This window comes from Equus przewalskii, chromosome 6 (genome assembly GCF_037783145.1).
Source record: "Equus przewalskii isolate Varuska chromosome 6, EquPr2, whole genome shotgun sequence".
NCBI lineage: Eukaryota > Metazoa > Chordata > Mammalia > Perissodactyla > Equidae > Equus > Equus przewalskii.
Window position 1 is genome coordinate 20,825,180 of NC_091836.1, and position 18,084 is coordinate 20,843,263.

Sequence of the window (18,084 nt, forward strand, 5' to 3'; positions counted from 1 at the left end):
AGTTCTACTGCTCCTGACAACCCCTGACAAATGGAGAAATTACCTAAATGTTAGACATTACTAGATCCACATTTCTATGAATATTAAGACTCTCACAGTCCAGAGATTCTTAATCGAAAAACCCAAGATGGACTCAGAAACTATCTCTTAGGCACAACTTTGACACATTGAGTAAGTCCTACTGCGCTTAGTTTTTCCACAAGTAAAATAAAACTAACCCTCACTGGGTTTCCCAAAGACTTCTTCCTTGAGTTTTCAGAATAAACATTCTGGGCTATTTGGCCTATCAAAGGCAGGTCTATACGCTGAAGGGTGGGAGGAGGGGAGATGGAAAGAGTTGAGCTCCTTCAGTTTCCAATCTCCACCAAAGATCTAAAAGCTGAAAGCAAAAGAGAAAATATCACCTTAAGAAAAGGAAAATCAGACTGCCAAGATTTATTAAACTTTTTCTTTCACAGAAAATACAAGTATGTAATGTAAACACTGACACATGAAATAAAGTACAAGGATCAGGAAGACAAATGAACTGGGCAATACTCTTGCTTCCATACTGTACTGCTTCCCGATTTCATCTGCAGCATGAATCACATGGTTATATATATTGGAAAAATTAAAGGCAACTTTCATTTAGATTTACCAAAACACTAGAGAGCCTCTGAAACCCAACAACGCCATACAGAAGTCTGATCTTTCTGTTGCAAAAAAATTAAAGCTAAGCACATGTCCATTTATCCATTTACCCAAGGTATTTAACATAGCAGCGCAAGAATGAATTAACACATGAACTTCAACATGCCTGTGGAGGCAAAGATTAAATTGTGCCTCTTTTCTCTCTTCAGAGAAAATAAAATTAACCAAATTAAAAGCAGAGCTGCCGGATACTGGGCAGAAGACAGCATAATCACAATGAATTCTAATTGCAATAAATCCCATGAAATGCAAAAGACAATAAAGGATTGCCATGGGTGCTTTGCCCAAATGGTCACTCCAGATCTAATGCTGCAGAATCACATGGGGTTTTGAAGGTTCTTTTCCACAACTCCAAACTAGGAAAAATGACCCAAATTAACGGTTGGGATCAAGAACCACCTTGATTTAAAACAAAGAGTCTGTTTCTAATCTTGACTTCAGTAATAAAGAGTATGGGCTTCAATTTTCTGTGATTATCCCAAGAGATTAAAACCACTGGTCTTCTTTCTTATCAGATGACACCTACTGGGTAACAGGTAAACTTTGATAATAGATGCCTACTACACAGTCTGCTTCAATAATGGGACTCAGTGTCATAAGATCTGGGGTTCAGTAAGGTTGCTTAAGATCTAGAGATCAGAGGGCCCTGGAATTGCCAAGTACACCCACGCCCTCACTCAGCTCCATCATCAAAGGTTATTACAAATACTCAACAATCTAGGGAGAAATAAGTACCTCAGATACTTTATCCTTTCAGTGAGCAGAGCAGTCAGCTCACGAGGAACACTGATTCTCTGGAGAAGAAATGCTACTCTGACCAGGTGTTTTGAAAACTCTTTTTCCCAGGCAAAGCTAATCTCCCTGTATTGCTGAGATGGAGATTTTTAAATGTCCTTAAACAGTATCACATGAAAAACACCTTCACAACAAAAACAATTCACTTTCATATCCTTCATCTATAGCATTTGGCACAGTGTTCTGCAATTTATTGTGCTCTCACTAAAAATATACATAGAACAGAAAAAAACAAAATCACGTTTTAAAAGGGATAGGAACTGACACTCCTAAGGAATCCCTGGATCAATCGTGACCTGTTTTGTGCTATATTACAGTAAGCTCTTGCTCAGAAGGATTTTTTTTAACATGCAAGATGATAAAATAGATCAGCACTGTACCACTTTGATTAGAAAAAAAGCCACTCATCATGGACCTCCATTACTGGACTCTCTTATTGACCTCTGCAGAAAGTAGAAGACCTCACCCACTGTAGGAGACAATACACTATTACTGCAGGTATGGCAAGATATTTCACTGAAAATTCTCTGTCCTGTAGTGAGACCACATGTGCCAATATTTGCCCTGGAAAACAGTAATCAAGTACTGAGAATTACATGCCACAAATCTTTAATGCAGCAAATGGAACCCCAGTCTATAATCACTCTAGTTATCATTCTATACTGTCTAGATTTATTGCCTCTCCAGTGCCTCAACCCCATCCCAGATACTCCCTTACAGGGGATCCTAAAGAGGAGACTTTTTATATGGGAACTTGCCATTTCTTCCCTTATCACTTGTTTTCTCCTCTCTTGGGATCAGTTCCTATTGAAAAGCCCTTCTCTTTGAAAAATGAAAGACGGAAACTCTGAAAAATAGATTCATCCTATTTGCAGATCCTAGACACAATTACCCTTAGGGAAATAAGGCACCTATAATGTGACCCCAGATTGACTACAGAAATGGAACTGATATGGGATCCTGTGTGGCTGCAAAGGAGCATGATCTCCAAACATAAGCACTACTTTCCTGCCACAGGCTGGCTGTATCACAGAGCACTGCTGTGATGGTCTGACCAACAGGCAGACCAGAGGCTCCAAAGAACTGAAAGAAATACAGATAAAATTCTTCCTTAAAATAGAAAGTTACATTATCAATCAGGTCTCTGGCCAACCTCATCATTCTTTCAAGTAGTGTTTCCATAGTCAAGTGAGGAAGTATGGAAGAGCAATAGATGAGATTAGGCAACCTAGGTCCTAGTCCTAGCACTACTACTGGCTGTGTGACCTTGGGCAAGTCACTTTACCTCCCCTTATAGTCTCAGTTTCTTCATCTGTAAAATGGGGATAAAAGCACTTGCCTTGTCCACCTCACGTTGTGACTGTAAAGATCAAATGAAATAATGTGAAAGAGCTTTGTAAACTATGAAATACTGTATGTAAAGGTAAAGTAATAGTATATACTTATTACACTTTAATTAGGTCCTTATTATTGCCTACTTGACTAGCCGTGCCCCATGCAGGATGTGCTTTGCAATAAATAGAACTCAAAAACAGGCGCTATAAATATACACTTATCTTTTTCACAAGGGTTGTTAAAAAGGGGAAATTCTTAATTTCTTCAGAAATGGCCTCAGAATACATTAATTAAAAATGTGATGTCATCTAAATCTATCAATTGATAGAATTAGTTTTCTCCAAATATATCCTGTACAGTTATAGTCTGGTCTGTTGATACCTTTATACAGGGAAGTCTTGAATTCAAGAAATATTGCATGCTAAAACTTAAAGAAACCAAACAAACATACAGTTAGAGTTTGTTGTAAAGGAATAAAATGAAAATAAGAGGCATCCTACGTAACGAAATTAGGTCACAGTTCCTCAAATGGTTGCCTTTTTCCTGAGATAGCTCTAGGACAGGGTCCTAGTCCTGTGAAGTGCGGTAGAAAAGCTTAGTCTTGCTGGAGGTGAAAAGGACATATAGGTTGGCAACTAGGCTGTGCTCATTTTCAGCATTAGGATTTGAACAAGAAGGTCTGCTAGGAGCTGCCAAACAGCTTTGGTGGAGAAGCCCATATGGCCCAAGAGAGGCTTGTAGTTCTTGGATGCCAGGCCAGAGTGTGGAGAACAGCTTAACACAGCCATCCAGTTTGGGGATTTTCAATTCTTCCTGTAAGCTGGTTCTGCTCTTCTCCGGTCTAGTAAATAATTGAAGAGAAGAAAAACAATGAGATGTGGAATAATATATCTACCTAGACTTCAGGGCCTTTTTCTGCCTAGTTGCAAAAAGCTTACATGCAGAACAGAGACACAGGCAAGAAGTGAAGAAGACTGACTTTGACTAGCCCAAAGCACCCAGATTCCAGTATTCATGTCAGATGGCCTTTATTACAAATGTTACAGGCAAGACTTGGAGGGAGTCCTGTTAACAGGATGGTTGTCCTTTGGGCCCACAGGCGTGTTGCTAACCTCCACTTTTCTTCCTGATTTGCTTTGCTTTCCGGGGCTTGAGGATGGAGTAGTTTGCATATACTGTATACTGATCTGACAGGAAGGGGACATAGAATGCCCGCAACAGCTTTGAAGATCTGAAAAACAAGGTAAAAAAAAGAAAAGACAGAATTTTATTATTTAAGAGAATTTACTAATGGTATTGAAAATGATTAAAGGAAATAAACTTAGCACTATGGTGAGGATAGCCAGCCCTGGTGGTCTAGTGGTTAAGATTTGGTGCTTTCTGCCGCAGCCTGGGTTTGTTTCCCAGTCAGGGAACCACACCACTGGCCTGTTGGCTACCATACTATGGCAGCTGCGTGTTGCTGTGATGCTGAAAGCTATGCCACCAGGATTTCAAATACCTGACACACGTGGTGGACAGGTTTCAGTGGAGCTTCCAGACTAAGATGGACTAGGAAGAAGGACCTGGCCACCCACTTCTGAAAAACTGGCCATGAAAATTCTATGAATAGCAGCAGAGCACTGTCTGACATAGCGCTGGAAGACATGAGAATGGCGTAAAAAGACCGGGCAGGGTGTCAGCTATGTTATACACAGGGTCACTAGGAGTTGGAATTGATTCAACAGCACTAACAACAAATGGTGAGGATTATATTTTATATAAGTAGCACAGAAAAGTCTGTTATTTAACTATTAGACCACGATAGAAGAACTAATCAAAATCAAGTACCTTGTTATCCACACCAAAAAGATAGTCTCCATAATAAGCCACAGTATATCCTTCAAAATAGCTCTAGGTTTTCACTTTGCATTAGAATATGTCAGAGAAAAGTTCCAGGTCAATAAAGGACTGCTATTACTGAAATAAATTCTTAACACCCAAATGGCTTCTGCATCTAAGAAACTGTAGAGATGCCAAGGGCTCAAAAGACCCTGACACCAACTCTAAGTTTTCCTAGAGAGGTAAAGAAAACTATGTCCTGGGCTTCCTATGCACAGTGTTCCGGCAATTCTTGAGTCAAAGAGAGAGTCTATACACAAGCTCATGTCGTGACATGTCCCTGGTAGGTTATAATACATCTGCTTCTTACTAAAATATAGGAACAGCTGAAAAATCTGAATTTCTCACGTTTCTAAAGAATGTAAAAGATACCACATTTACTGAACACAGTATCAGACAGGCACTGGGAAAAGTGTTTACACTTTTAAAGATAATATTTAATCCATCCAATAACCCCATGAGGGAAGTGATATTATTATCCCTATTTTATAGATGGGAAACTGAGGCTTACATCAACTAAGTAACTTGCTTAGGGTCACACAATAAGCGATAAGAGTCCTTATTCAAATCCAGATTTGATTCTAGATTCTGCATTCTTAACCACTATGGTTTATCATGCATTCTAGGAACAGGCTAACAGGATTCATCGCTTCCTAGAAAAAGTGGCAAATTCTATATGAAGTATTACTTTTTGACTGTGACTTCAGTCTAAAAATCAAAAGTTGGCCCAGTTACTGCCACCCTAAATGAGGCAGCTGAAGGGTGTTCCATTGCCAGTCCTTTTCCAGACTCTAAACTTGTAAATGTCATGTCAACGTGGCATTTGTACTGGCAGCCTACCCCTGGGTTTGGCAGACTCCTGCAATGCCTGCACACAATGATATCGTGCTTGGCATACACACCTCTTAGAGATTCTTCCCAACTGGGGCGCTGGCATGCTCTGTGCTCAACAGAGATGCACTTCACTTCAACAGCTAACAGCTCAAGGGCTTTGATAGAGAAAAGAGGCTTAGAAGAGAGACACGAGATAAAGTAGGGCTCCTGCAAACAAAATGAACAGGAGGAGGAAGCATCTACCTCAAGTCAAAAAGTTAATTTATTCTTTCTGTCTATGCTGCAGAAATAAGGGGAAGGTCAGAACAGAAAGCAGTAAACAGCAGGAAACTCGTGTGCTTAAGTGTAGTAAAGAAAGGCTAAAACTAATTAAGCATCATTTCCATTCCAGTTGACTCCACAATAAAAGCTTCATTAATATAGTCAGTATATATTTCCTGGCAATTCAGTCCTTGGTAAAACATTAGGTCCACTGGGGCCAATTTTAGCTCTTTACTTTCTTTTTGGAACAATTCCTTACTATTTGGGAAGGTTATTATTTCATAATTTTATTATTTCTAGAGTCTTCCAAAGAACAAAGAAGAATTATACTTATTTTGAAAAACAGAGGGGCAGGCCCTGTGGCCGAATGCTTAAGGTCGCTCTTTGGCGAACTTTAGCCTCTGCTTCTGGGGCCCAGGGTTTCACCAGTTTGGATCCTGGGTGCAGACCTAGCACTGCTCATCAAGCCATGCTGAGGTGGCATCTCACACAGAAGAACTAGAAGGACCTACAACTAGAATATACAACTATGTACTGGGGGGATTTGGGGAGAAGAAGAAGAAGAAAAAAAGATTGGCAACAGACGTTAGTTCAGGGCCAATCTTAAAAAAAAAAAAAAAAGGAATAAAACTCATTCTATCTTGTAATTACCATATGATTGCAACTTTTTATAAATTTAACCTCTACTATAGGATCTCAGTGGTCTTATTTTTTTCTATATCTTGGATTATTTACAACTATGCTTTTTTTAAAAAAAGACTAAAATAATAAGAAAAAGGAAGAATGATAAAATCACCAAAAACGACAATGCCAAAGTGAAATAACTAATCACTATTGCATTATCCTTTAATTTTCTTACTGCATTATTCAAAGGACTGCATCATCTTTCAATAATGTATAAAAACTTGAGACATTATCTTTGTAGTCTGCTTTTAGCTTTCATTGAACATGGTGAGAATTCAGAATTTTTAAATTTCCTGCCCAAAACAGCAAAAAGAAGAAAATTGACAGAGCAAGACATTTCACGATTATTAGACAAATCAGAAGATAAATGCAAAGAGACAAACAGCAGCACTCAAGACTCTAATGATGATGTTGAAATTGATCACATAAGCAAAATTTCAGACTATGAGTCTTCAGATAACAATATACTAGATGAATTTTCTCAAACTCAAGAATTGATGAGCGACCAAAATATCTCTAAGAACAAAAAGGAAATAAGGTATTCTCAGTCAGTCAGTCATTCAACAAGAGGGACTTCATCATGCAATATTTGTGCAGTAAGAACCTAGACCATCCTGTTAGGCTAAAAGGGCATATGACCATATTCTTTCATCTTTTATGATGTCTGTGTGCCAAACTTTATTTGATATATTTCATAAGTGGATAAATGCTAAAGGCAGATTAGTATACAAAGGTGCCTAGAAGGATATAGATCATGAAGAAATAAAAAAATTCAGTGGATGGATTATTTTAAGTGGTGTTTATAAATCTAAAAAGAAAATGTTTGAATTCTGGAACAAAGAAGATAGCTGAACTCTCTTCAACAAAATTATGAGCCATTAAAGGTTTCAAAAAATTCTTCAGGTTTTGCATTTTGATGATGTAAGTCCAAGAAGAACCAGGAGTAATAAAATAGAACCTATTAGAGATACACCTGAAGTCTGGAATCAGTATTTTCAAGATGGATATATTCCAGGTTCATGCATGACAGCTGACGAACAGTCAGTTGCATTCAGAGGTGTCCATTTCAGATGTGTGCGTGTATGTGTGTGTGTGTATATACATATATATGTATGTATATTCAAAACCAGGAGAGTATGGAATACTTAGAGTTGTTACATCTAAATTATGATTAAAATTTCAAATAAAGCTGTTTTTTTACTATCCCTTTATTATTATTTTTATAAGTTATTTATAAAATAACTAAAAAATATAAAAAACAAAAAGGGTCTATTGAGTTGAGACAGTAAACGGTGATGACTATTTTTCCTGTTATGCTGACAGATCATGCCAAGGAGGTCTAAAAGAGCATTTCAGAAAACTACCGTGGGCCTTAACACGGGACATATCATCACCAAAAATACTGACTGCCCTGAAATGGAAGAAGGGCCACTACACATTATTTTTTAATGCAAAAGGCAAGTTGAAACAAAGGTAAAAAGATAAAGGAAACTGGGACAAAATATTTGCAATATATATCACAGAGGATTAGTATCTAGAATATTTAAAGTGTTCCTACAATCAATAAGACGACAGACAAGTCAATAGGAAAAATGAAAAAGGATATGAACAGAGAAAAGAAATGTAAATGGCCAATAAACATATGAAATAATGTTTAATCTTACTAATAATCAGTGAAATGTAAATCTAGATATAATTTTTCAATAATCAGGTTTGCAAAAGTTAAAAAGTCTGACAGTATCAAACACTGGTGAGGAGTTAGAAAACAGATACTGCCAGTGAAAGTGGAAACCTGCACAGCCACTTGGAAAGCCAATTGTACAGTATCAATTAAACCAAAATTACGCAGTCCCTATGATAGAGCAGAGGCTTTTTATCTTGTACTTTACACTATATTGCTGCTTTATTTTTTTACAACCTACTTTCCATTTGTTATAAGAGAAAATTTCAAACATACACAAAAGTAGGAAAAATATAACTTGTAATAATTTTGAAAAACCAGTAGAAAAATTTTTAAATAAAGGAAATCTCAAATCCTTAAAACAAACAAAAAAACCTATGTGCTTATTACATGTAGGGCTTTGTGTGCTGGCCCTGAAGACACAAAAGCCTCTGTCTCAAAGAGCTAATAACCTAGTTAGGAGAAACAGAATATGAATGATACTTAACCGTAACTTAGCAGATACTAAACAGCTGATACAGAAGTGCAAAATGATAACACATTCAGAAGAGAGAACGAATGCTGAAGGTTGCACAGATGTGGAAGAAGCATTTACTATATGTTACAGGCATACCTCATTTTATTGCACTTCACTTTACTGCACTTTGCAGATTTTGTGTTTTTCATACACTGAAAATTTGTGGCAACCCTGAATCCAGCAAGTCTGTCAGTGTCATTTTACCAAAAGCATTTGCTCACTTTCTGTCTCTGTGTCATATTTTGGTAATTCTCGCAATATTTTAAACTTTTCCTTATTATTATATTTGTTATAATGATCTGTACTTAGTGATCTATGATGTTACTATTGTAATTATTTGGGGGTGCCACGAACCACACCCATATAAGATGGCAAACTTAATAAATGTCATGCGTGTTCTGACTGCTCCATTGACCAGCCGTTCCCCCATCTCTCTCCTTCTCCTCAGGCCTTCCTATTCCCTGAAACACAACAACATTGAAATTAGGCCAATTAATCATCCTACAATGGCCTCTAAGCATTCAAGTGGAAGGAAGAGTCGTGCGTCTCTCACTTTAAATCAAAAGCTAGAAATAATTAAGGTTAGTGAGGAAGGCATGTCAAAAGCCAACACAGGCTGAAAGCTAGGGCTGTTGTGACAAATAGTTAGCCAAGTTGTGAATGCAAAGGAAAAGTCCTTGAAGGAAATTAAAAGTGCTACTCCAGTGAACATATGAATGATAAAAAAATGAAACAACTTCATTGCTGCTATGGAGAAAGCTTTAGTGGTCTGGATAGAAGACCAAACCAGCCATAACATTCCCTTAAGGCAAAGCCTAATCCCCAACAAGGCCCTAACACTCTTCAATTCTGTGAAAGCTGAGAGAGGTGAGGAAGATGCAGAAGAAAAATATGAAGCTAGGAGAGGTTGGGTCACGAGGTTTAAGGAAAGAAGCCGTCTCTATAACACAAGAGTGCAAGGTGAAGCAGTAAATGCTGATGTAGAAGCGGCAACAAGTTACCAGAAGATCTAGCTAAGATAATTAATGAAGATGACTACACTAAACAATAGATTATCAATGTAGATCAAACAGCCTTTATTGGAAGAAGATGCTATCTAGGACTTTCATGGCTAGAGAGGAGAAGTCAATGCCTGGCTTCAAAGCTTCAAAGGACAGACTGACTCTCTTGTTAGGGGCTAATAAAGATGGTCACTTTAAATTGAAGCCAATGCTTACTTACCATTCTGAAAATCCTAGGGCCCTTAAGAATTATGGTAAATCTACTCTGCCTGTGCTCTGTAAATGGCACAACAAAGCCTGGATCAGAGCATATCTGTTTACAACACAGTTTACTGAAAATTTTAAGCCCACTGTTGAGATCTACTGCCTAGGAAAAAAAATCCTTTCAAAATATTACTGCTCATTGATGATGCACCTGGTCACCCAAGAGCTCTGATGGAGATGTACAATGAGATGAATGTTGTTTTTGTGCCTGTGAACACAACATCCATTCTGCAGCCTATGGATCAAGGGGTAATTTCAACTTTCAAGTCTTTTTATTTAAGAAATACATTTCGTAAGGGCTGGCCCCGTGGCCGAGTGGTTAAGTTTGCGCTCTCCGCTGCAGGCGGCCCAGTGTTTCGTTGGTTCGAATCCTGGGCGCGGACATGGCACTGCTCATCAAACCACGCTGAGGCAGCGTCCCACATGCCACAACTAGAAGGATCCACAACGAAGAATAAACAACTATGTACTGGAGGGACTTTGGGGAGAAAAAGGAAAAAATAAAATCTTTAAAAAAAAAAAGAAATACATTTCGTAAGGCTATAGCTGCCATAGATAGTGATTCCTCTGATGGATCTGGACAAAATAAAATGAAAACCTTCTGGAAAGGATTCACCATTCTAGATGCCATTAAGAACATTCATAATTCATGGGGAGAAGTCAAAATATTGACATTAATAGGAGTTTGGAAGAAGCTGATTCCAGCCCTCATGGATGACTTTGAGGGGTTCACGATTTCAGTGCAGGAAGTAACTGCAGATGTAGTAGAAACAAGAGAACTAGAATTAGAAGTGGAGCTTGAAGATATGACCAAATTCCTGCAATCTAATGATAAAACTTTAATAGATGAGGAGTTGCTTCTTATGGATGAGCAAAGAAAGTGGTTTCTTGAGATAGAAATCTACTCCTGGTGAAGATGCTGTGAAGATTGTTGAAACGACAACAAAGGATTTAGAATATTACGCAAACTTAGTCGACAAAGCAGTGGCAGGATTTGAGAGGACTGACTCCAATTGTGAAAGAAGTCCTACTATGAGTGAAATCCTATGAAACAATACTGCATACTACAGAGAAATCATTCGTGAAAGGAAAAGTCAATCTGTGTGGCAAACTTCATTGTTGTCTTATTTTAAGAAAACTGCCACAGCCACCCCAACCTTCAGCAACCACCACCTTGATCAGTCAGAAGTCATCAATGTCAAGGCAAGACACTCCACCAGCAAAGAGATTACAACTCACTGAAAGCTCAGGTAATGGTTAGCATTTTTTTTTTTTTTTTTAAGATTTTATTTTTTCCTTTTTCTCCCCAAAGCCCCCCCCGGTACATAGTTGTATATTCTTCGTTGTGGGTCCTTCTAGTTGTGGCATGTGAGACGCTGCCTCAGCGTGGTCTGATGAGTAGTGCCATGTCCGCGCCCAGGATTCGAACCGACGAAACACTGGGCCGCCTGCAGCAGAGAGCGCGAACTTAACCACTTGGCCACGGGGCCAGCCCCAATGGTTAGCATTTTTTTAGCATTAAAGTACTTTTTTTTTTTGGAGGAAGATTAGTCCTGAGCTAACATCTGCTGCCAATCCTCCTCTTTTTGCTGAGGAAGACTGGCCCTGAGCTAACATCCATGCCCATCTTCCTCTACTTTATATGTGGGACGCCTACCACAGCATGGCCCGCCAAGCGGTGCCATGTCTGCACCAGGGATCCCAACTGGTGAACCCTGGACCGCCGAAATGAAATGCGCAAACCCGACCGCTGTACCACTGGGCTGGCCCCTAAAGTACTTTTTAATTAAGACGTGTACATTGTTTTTTTTAAACATAATGCTATTGCACCTAATAGGCTACAGTATAGCGTAACCATAACTTTTATATGCACTGCAAAACCAAACAATCTGTGTGACTCACTTTATTGGGATATTCACTTTATTGCATTTGTCTGGAACCGAACCCGCAGTATCTCCAACGTATGCCTGTATTTTATTTTATCCATCCAACATTCCAAGGCACACTAAGCATGATAAGCAACTTGCCCCTCTATAACCAAATCCATGGACATCTTATGTTAAATGTTCTGTCCACTCAGAAGCAACTAGAGAATGGCTTGAATAAAACCCAAGTCTTATTCATGGCCTACAAAGCACTAGGAGATCTAGCCCGTGCTTACTTGTCCCAGCTCACCTTGTGCCATTTTCCTCTTTGCCCGTGTTACACTCCCACCACACCATCCTCTTTTCAGTTCCTCAAAATTACAAGTTCTTTCCTCCCTAGGGCCTTTGCATATGCTTTCCCCTCACTGTCTGGAACTCTTCCATCCTGTTTTTCTCATGACTAAGTCCATCTTATTTTTCTACTCCTCATCTTAAAAGTCATCTTTGAAAGGTCTTCCAACTATCCTAAGAAATGCTAGGTTTCCATTTCTATCACTTAATCTCTCTCAGTGTACCCTGTGTGTTTCTTCACTACACTCTTCACAATTTGTAATTTTATATTTATTTGTTGGTTAACTTATTTATTGTCGGTCCCTCGCACTCCCACTCCCAGATTTCTGGGAACTAAATACAAGGAAAAGCTAGGAAAAATCTATAATCAGAGCTTAGTACTGGAAAAATCCTTATTAGAAGATGAACCTCCTTTTCTCCTGCAGATACCACTTGTGATCTTTATCATCATTATCTATCTTTAACATCTAAAGACACTAATTTCTTCTAGAAGATGAAGTGAGAAGACAGTCAATATACACAACTCTGAGCTGGGATGGGAAGATGTGTCATTTTTTCAAAACCAAAAGAACAAGTTGCTTGAATTCTTCATTTCTAACAGTATAGTAACTGTTCTAGATTAATTTCTTTACCATCAATAGCTTTAATATGTTAAGCATGACTGGGCCTTTTAAATTGTTATATTACATTGTTGCTGGAAAAAGAGAAATCAAATTGGTTATTTGCCTTTGTGAAAGAAAAGAGCAGTTGAGCATTGGAATAACGTGTGCGTACGCATTCATACACATGGAAACAAAGACAAGACTGAATCACAAATTAGAATAAAACGAATGCCTATCAAAACTCGTACAACAATGTCTGTAATAATGTGAAATGCCAAAGTATTGCCCTAGGGAAGCACAGGCAGCATAATTTAGGAAGAAGCAAAATGTGTGCCTCTATCATGGAAACTGAAATACTTCCCCTCCTAGTGAGAAAGTCACTGGAGCAATTCAAGGATGAAACAGACATGGACAAAGCAATCGCCCGAATAGAATAACTAGCTGACGGTTGAGCATGTTTTCTAATTCAATTACCAGCTCTATTTATCAGGGCCAGGGAGCATTCTGCTGTGGAGATTTAAATCTGCTCTTGCTGACGTCAATGGAAGACTAGCTGCCAGTCCCTGATGTCGCCAGTTCAATAGGCACAAATGGAAATGCTGGGTCAATTTTTCATTTTAAAAAGAAAACACTCTAGTACTCAGGTTTTCTCTTTTATTTTTATCTATCCATCCATCCAAACATTAATATCCCTGTGAACCTGTAGTATAAGCCCACTGACAGTTCTCTTTTTCCATCTAGTTCTCTTTTTGTCTCTGTTCCTGTCTCTCTCTCGCACTTAGTTCACATTTCAGTGACAAACTTTCTACAATCCTCAGCACAGAACTGGCCTTTCACAGTAATCCTCAGCTCTGAGGACACTTAATCTTAGCCATAGTCAACCTATAGTCCCATGTCAAGCAATTTAAGAACTGCTCAAAAAGCTGGTATGCAGCAAAAATGTGACTATTCTTTACCAGGAAATGGGGTGAGGGACATTACTTTAACAGTCAGTAAGTAATGAAGAGGTGACATTTATCTCTTTTTCAAAAAGGAGAAATGGACACAGGAGTTACATGCTCTGTGTCACACTCCACTAGAATACTATACTGTCACTAGAAGACAGAACTTTGTCTAATTGCTGTGTCTCCAGCTTTTAGAACAGTGCCACAGAAAGTGCTCAATACCTATTCTGTGAATGAATGAATGAATATACTCTGACTCTTAAATCAGAGCATCTAGTTTACCTCTCTTGCTTCTGGCAATATTCATCTTCTACAAGGAAAAAGAAACATCAAAAATAACATGAAGCTCTTCTTTCTCTTCTCTTTCCAAACAATTCAGTCCTAAAGCCAGCAGGTGGGGCAGAGTAAAGTAGGAGTCTACGGTGAGGGGCAGGGAATGGGGAAGGCTGCTGCCACCCACGGGATGTTAAAGCACAAGTGAGATGCGGAAGGCATCCATGTTAGCAAAGAAAATATTGATGCAAAAGGTCAAGTAACCTCTCCAGGTTTCAGTTTCACAAAATTTGCTGAATCATCATTACCCATGTGACCAGAACAACACTTTACTGTCAGTAGGCATGTCCAATAGACCCTTGACATTCAACGAATACATTCACAGTTTTGACTATTTGGTAGCAACCTCCAAAGATCCATACTGTGTGTGATTTGGAAGTCTGGTAAGGCACAGATTGGAATCACAGCACTGCAAGACTGGAGTACAGAGTGAGTCATTTCACTGATTAGGGGCCCTGGCCAATCATCCAACATAACATCATAACCTTTTCACCAGTCACCATTAGCCAACATTCAAAATGAGGGAATTGAGACAGAATTGGTATTAGGCAACAGGCCATTTTCTGACCTTCAGTCCCACCAAGGTTGCTGGGGAAATGCTCTTCACTAGTCTTTTTCCATCTTATAGCTACTTCGGTATGAAGATACTATGTGCTCCATCCAACATTCCTGTAGAGAAGATACTAAACAGTGTGCAAGAAGGTGTCTGTCTCTGCTCTTTGGACCCTCATTTGGGCTACTTTTATGTGACAAATAGTGAGCAGCACTGGAGGCCACATCAAGTAGATGATTCTGGCATAGAGACGAAATGAACAATGAGTATAGTACAAAATAACTCAACAATCTTTTTTTCTTTTTTTCCACCTTAAAAAAACAATTTACTTCTTTCAAATCTGTGATTGACTGATGGTTTTCTGTTTCACTTGGTGTTGGCTGGAGTATTCAAAATGGCCATACTCACACAGCTGGTCATGGGCTGAGAGTTCAGCTAACACTAAAGGCCTTCAGGCCCCCTTTATGTGGGCCTCCTCTCTCCACATGGCCTTTGGATTTCCTTAAAGTGTAATGCCTGGGTTCTAACAAGCAGCATTCCAGGAGAAAGGAAACAGAAGCCAATCAGCCACTCAACAATCTTTATTTTACCAAATAAGGGCATCAGATGCTTCTGAAGAAATCCATATTTCACCGTTTTTTTCCTTTTTCTTTTTACTCTGGCATAAATCCAGTTTTAAGAAGGCGAAATATGTCAAACAATTGATATTTTCTGAGATCCTACTATGTGCTATGTATGAGTTGTAGAGAATCAACAAGAGATGTAGTTCTAACTCTCAAGGAACTTTTAGAACAAAGGCCTCTGATGATGCCAACTGCTTGGTCTAAGCTAGCTAAAAGCAGTGGCAGTCCTAAAACACTGTACATACTCTTCAAACTTGAGAGTCTCTACAGCACGTACTTGGAGCACAGATGGTCTGTACACAGTCTCTTTCTAGAGAACTAATTTCACAACAATGAAAAGCAGATTCTCTGAGCTTCAGAAAAACAAAAAAGGTTTATTTTTCTTAAAATGTCAGGAGATCTCAATGACTGAAGAATACAATGAGCAAAGAGTATTCTTGGCATAGATGAAGGAGCTGGAGGCACCACTGTGATTGACGTGTAGGGAAAAAACAAGAGCACTTCAATTACTGGTCAGGTAGAAGAACTAATTCTACCCAAAGGATTTGAACACCATCTGAAACATGTTAAACTGTTGGCCTGCAACCAAATTCTGCCATGGAGTGTAGTCTCCCTCTCCACCTGGGTAGCAAGAAGCTGCAGATGGAAACAGCCTGCTGGACTATTTTGTGTGCCATATGTCTCTTATGCAAGAAATCTCCTTTAAAAAGAAAAATTTCAAAAATTATCCAATTTGGATGAAGAATGGCATCAAAAGAGCTGTGATGGCTTTAAAACAGGTCCATGAATTCTTTGACACTTCTCCCATCAAGAGGGAAAGTCTTAATTCCTCTCCACTTGAACGTGGGCTATTCGAGTGCTTGCTTTCGATAAAGAGAATAAGGCAGGAGTGACACTATGTGAATTCCAAGGCCAGGTCATAAAAAACCATATAGCTCTTGAGATACTAGCTCTTGGAAGCCAGCCACCACGCTGCAAATAAGTGCAGGCCACATGGAGAAGCCACATGTAGGTGTTCTGGCTGACAGCCCCAACTGAGATGAAGCCAACAGCCAGCATCAACTGCTAGACATGTGAGAAAGCCTTTGAGGTGCCTCCAGTCCCAACCACCATCTGTGGCCAATACATAAAAACCCTGAGTAGCTGAAGAGCTGCCTTGCTGAGCCCAGTCATCCCAGAACCATGAGAGAAATAATAAATAATTGCTGTCCTTTTATACTGTCAAGTTTGAGATGATTTGTTACACAGCAATATCCAAAACAAGAAGTCCCAACTAATTTGCCCTTTACAGTGATCTCCGATGGTCTTCTTAGTATCCTTCAGAAATAAATAGGTCTGCTTATGGTGGGATTAGGGGCTAGGGACACAATGGCTGCCATCAACCAGACTAGTACATAGGACCAAAAGGGATACAGGTGCCATGGACTCTTTAGGCCTCACAGCCACTGGATTCACTTCTGGAGGCTAAAAGGAGAGTCACAGTCTCAGTAAACAATCTCCACAGAAGCTAAAGCTTGTAGCCACTGAGAATCCTACGCTGGGCAGTGAAAGAACACAAGTAGCAGATGCTATCAGCACAGTCCCCACCTTGCACAGTAGAGGTCCTCTGACTAGAAAAGATCCCTTCTACCACACCAGCCAAAGATGTTAACTTCTAACTCCTTACTTGCATCCACTCTTCACCTATAATTATAAATTTGCAGGGCTTTGTAATCCTGCCCTATTTAAGTCTCCCCAAATTATCTCAAGCCCCTAATCAGGCAAACCTAAAATTCAGTTAGAGAAGGCTACTATGCTCTAAAATAGGGAAGAATAGAATCTCAAAATCCAAAAACCAAAGGTGAAAGCAAAACAAGCAAGACAAAAGAGACCTATAATGTAGGAGGAAAAAAATGGGTGGAAAGTGGCTGTGCGAAGCCATGGCAGGGCCTCCCAACTTGTTTCCAAAGCCACAAACAGGCCCTGTTGCTCAGGAGGCCAAGTCCAACATCCTGGTGAGGCATTTCCCACCAGACTCCCACAACCAAACACTCTCACCACACTTAGAAAGAAACCCACCATTGAGCTGGTAATTTATTGCAACACTCTCCCTTCACTCCTCTCTGGGGAATCTCAGAGTAGGTATTACATCCACCCACTTGTCGAGCTATTTTATACAAGCAGCAATTATATCATGCTTCAAAGAAAGAAAAAAAAATCCTCTCTTATTTTAGACAGTATGTAATACAAGATGGCCATAGAGTGACAAATGTGTCTGGTTTAAAAAGTGATATTGTTAACTAGTTTAGACCTCATATCTTGGGAATTTGATAAACCTTTATAAAATTAGCCAGACTCAGATATGGCAAACTCAGGGAGAGGAAGTTGCAGCTACGGTAGCAGCTACGTGCAAGGCGAGACTAGAAAATGATGATTAAGATCTTATGCCTAGATGGTCTCTCAAACTAAAGGGATCTGAGGTCTCTAGTTCTCTGCTGAAGAAAAGAAGCCTGTTGGGGAAAGAATGGATGGGCATCTGGGCTGCTGTTCTCTCGAATGGGCCAACCAACATTTAGCCCTATTTAGTGAGTCCTTCTCCAGCAGTCCAACAGTAAAGGCCTCACTTAACTTCCAATAACTTCAACAGAAAACAAGACTCTTCACATATTCATGGATATTCAGAATTCCTAAATTTGCACCAATCACAATATCATCTTAATAATCCATAGGTTGCTTCCCCTGGAATGGAGTCTCCATTGACATACACTCAAAGTATGATCTTCTTATATGCCGAGACTGTCTTCAAACTATCCTGATTGCTTCCCTGTCAGACAGATGAGACCCATCTAGGCTCCAACATGGAATGTCGGCAAATTAAATCAAATAAGTAA

At 39.3% G+C, this 18,084-nt stretch overlaps 1 protein-coding gene across 4 annotated transcripts in view; it reads right to left on the reverse strand.

Annotated features, from left to right (window-relative positions):
* Window positions 1-420: 420 nt before the first annotated feature.
* ALG9 (ALG9 alpha-1,2-mannosyltransferase) overlaps window positions 421-18,084 on the reverse strand; it is a 95,417-nt gene continuing 77,753 nt past the window's right edge. For all 4 annotated transcript variants that reach the window (XM_008527250.2, XM_070624856.1, XM_070624853.1 and 1 more), the window contains 2 exons: window positions 3,933-4,051; window positions 421-3,661 (listed from right to left, as the gene is read on the reverse strand). In XM_008527250.2, the coding sequence (XP_008525472.1) occupies window positions 3,624-3,661; window positions 3,933-4,051 (157 nt within the window). In that variant the 3' untranslated portion in view covers window positions 421-3,623. The remainder of the gene's footprint in view (window positions 3,662-3,932; window positions 4,052-18,084) is intronic.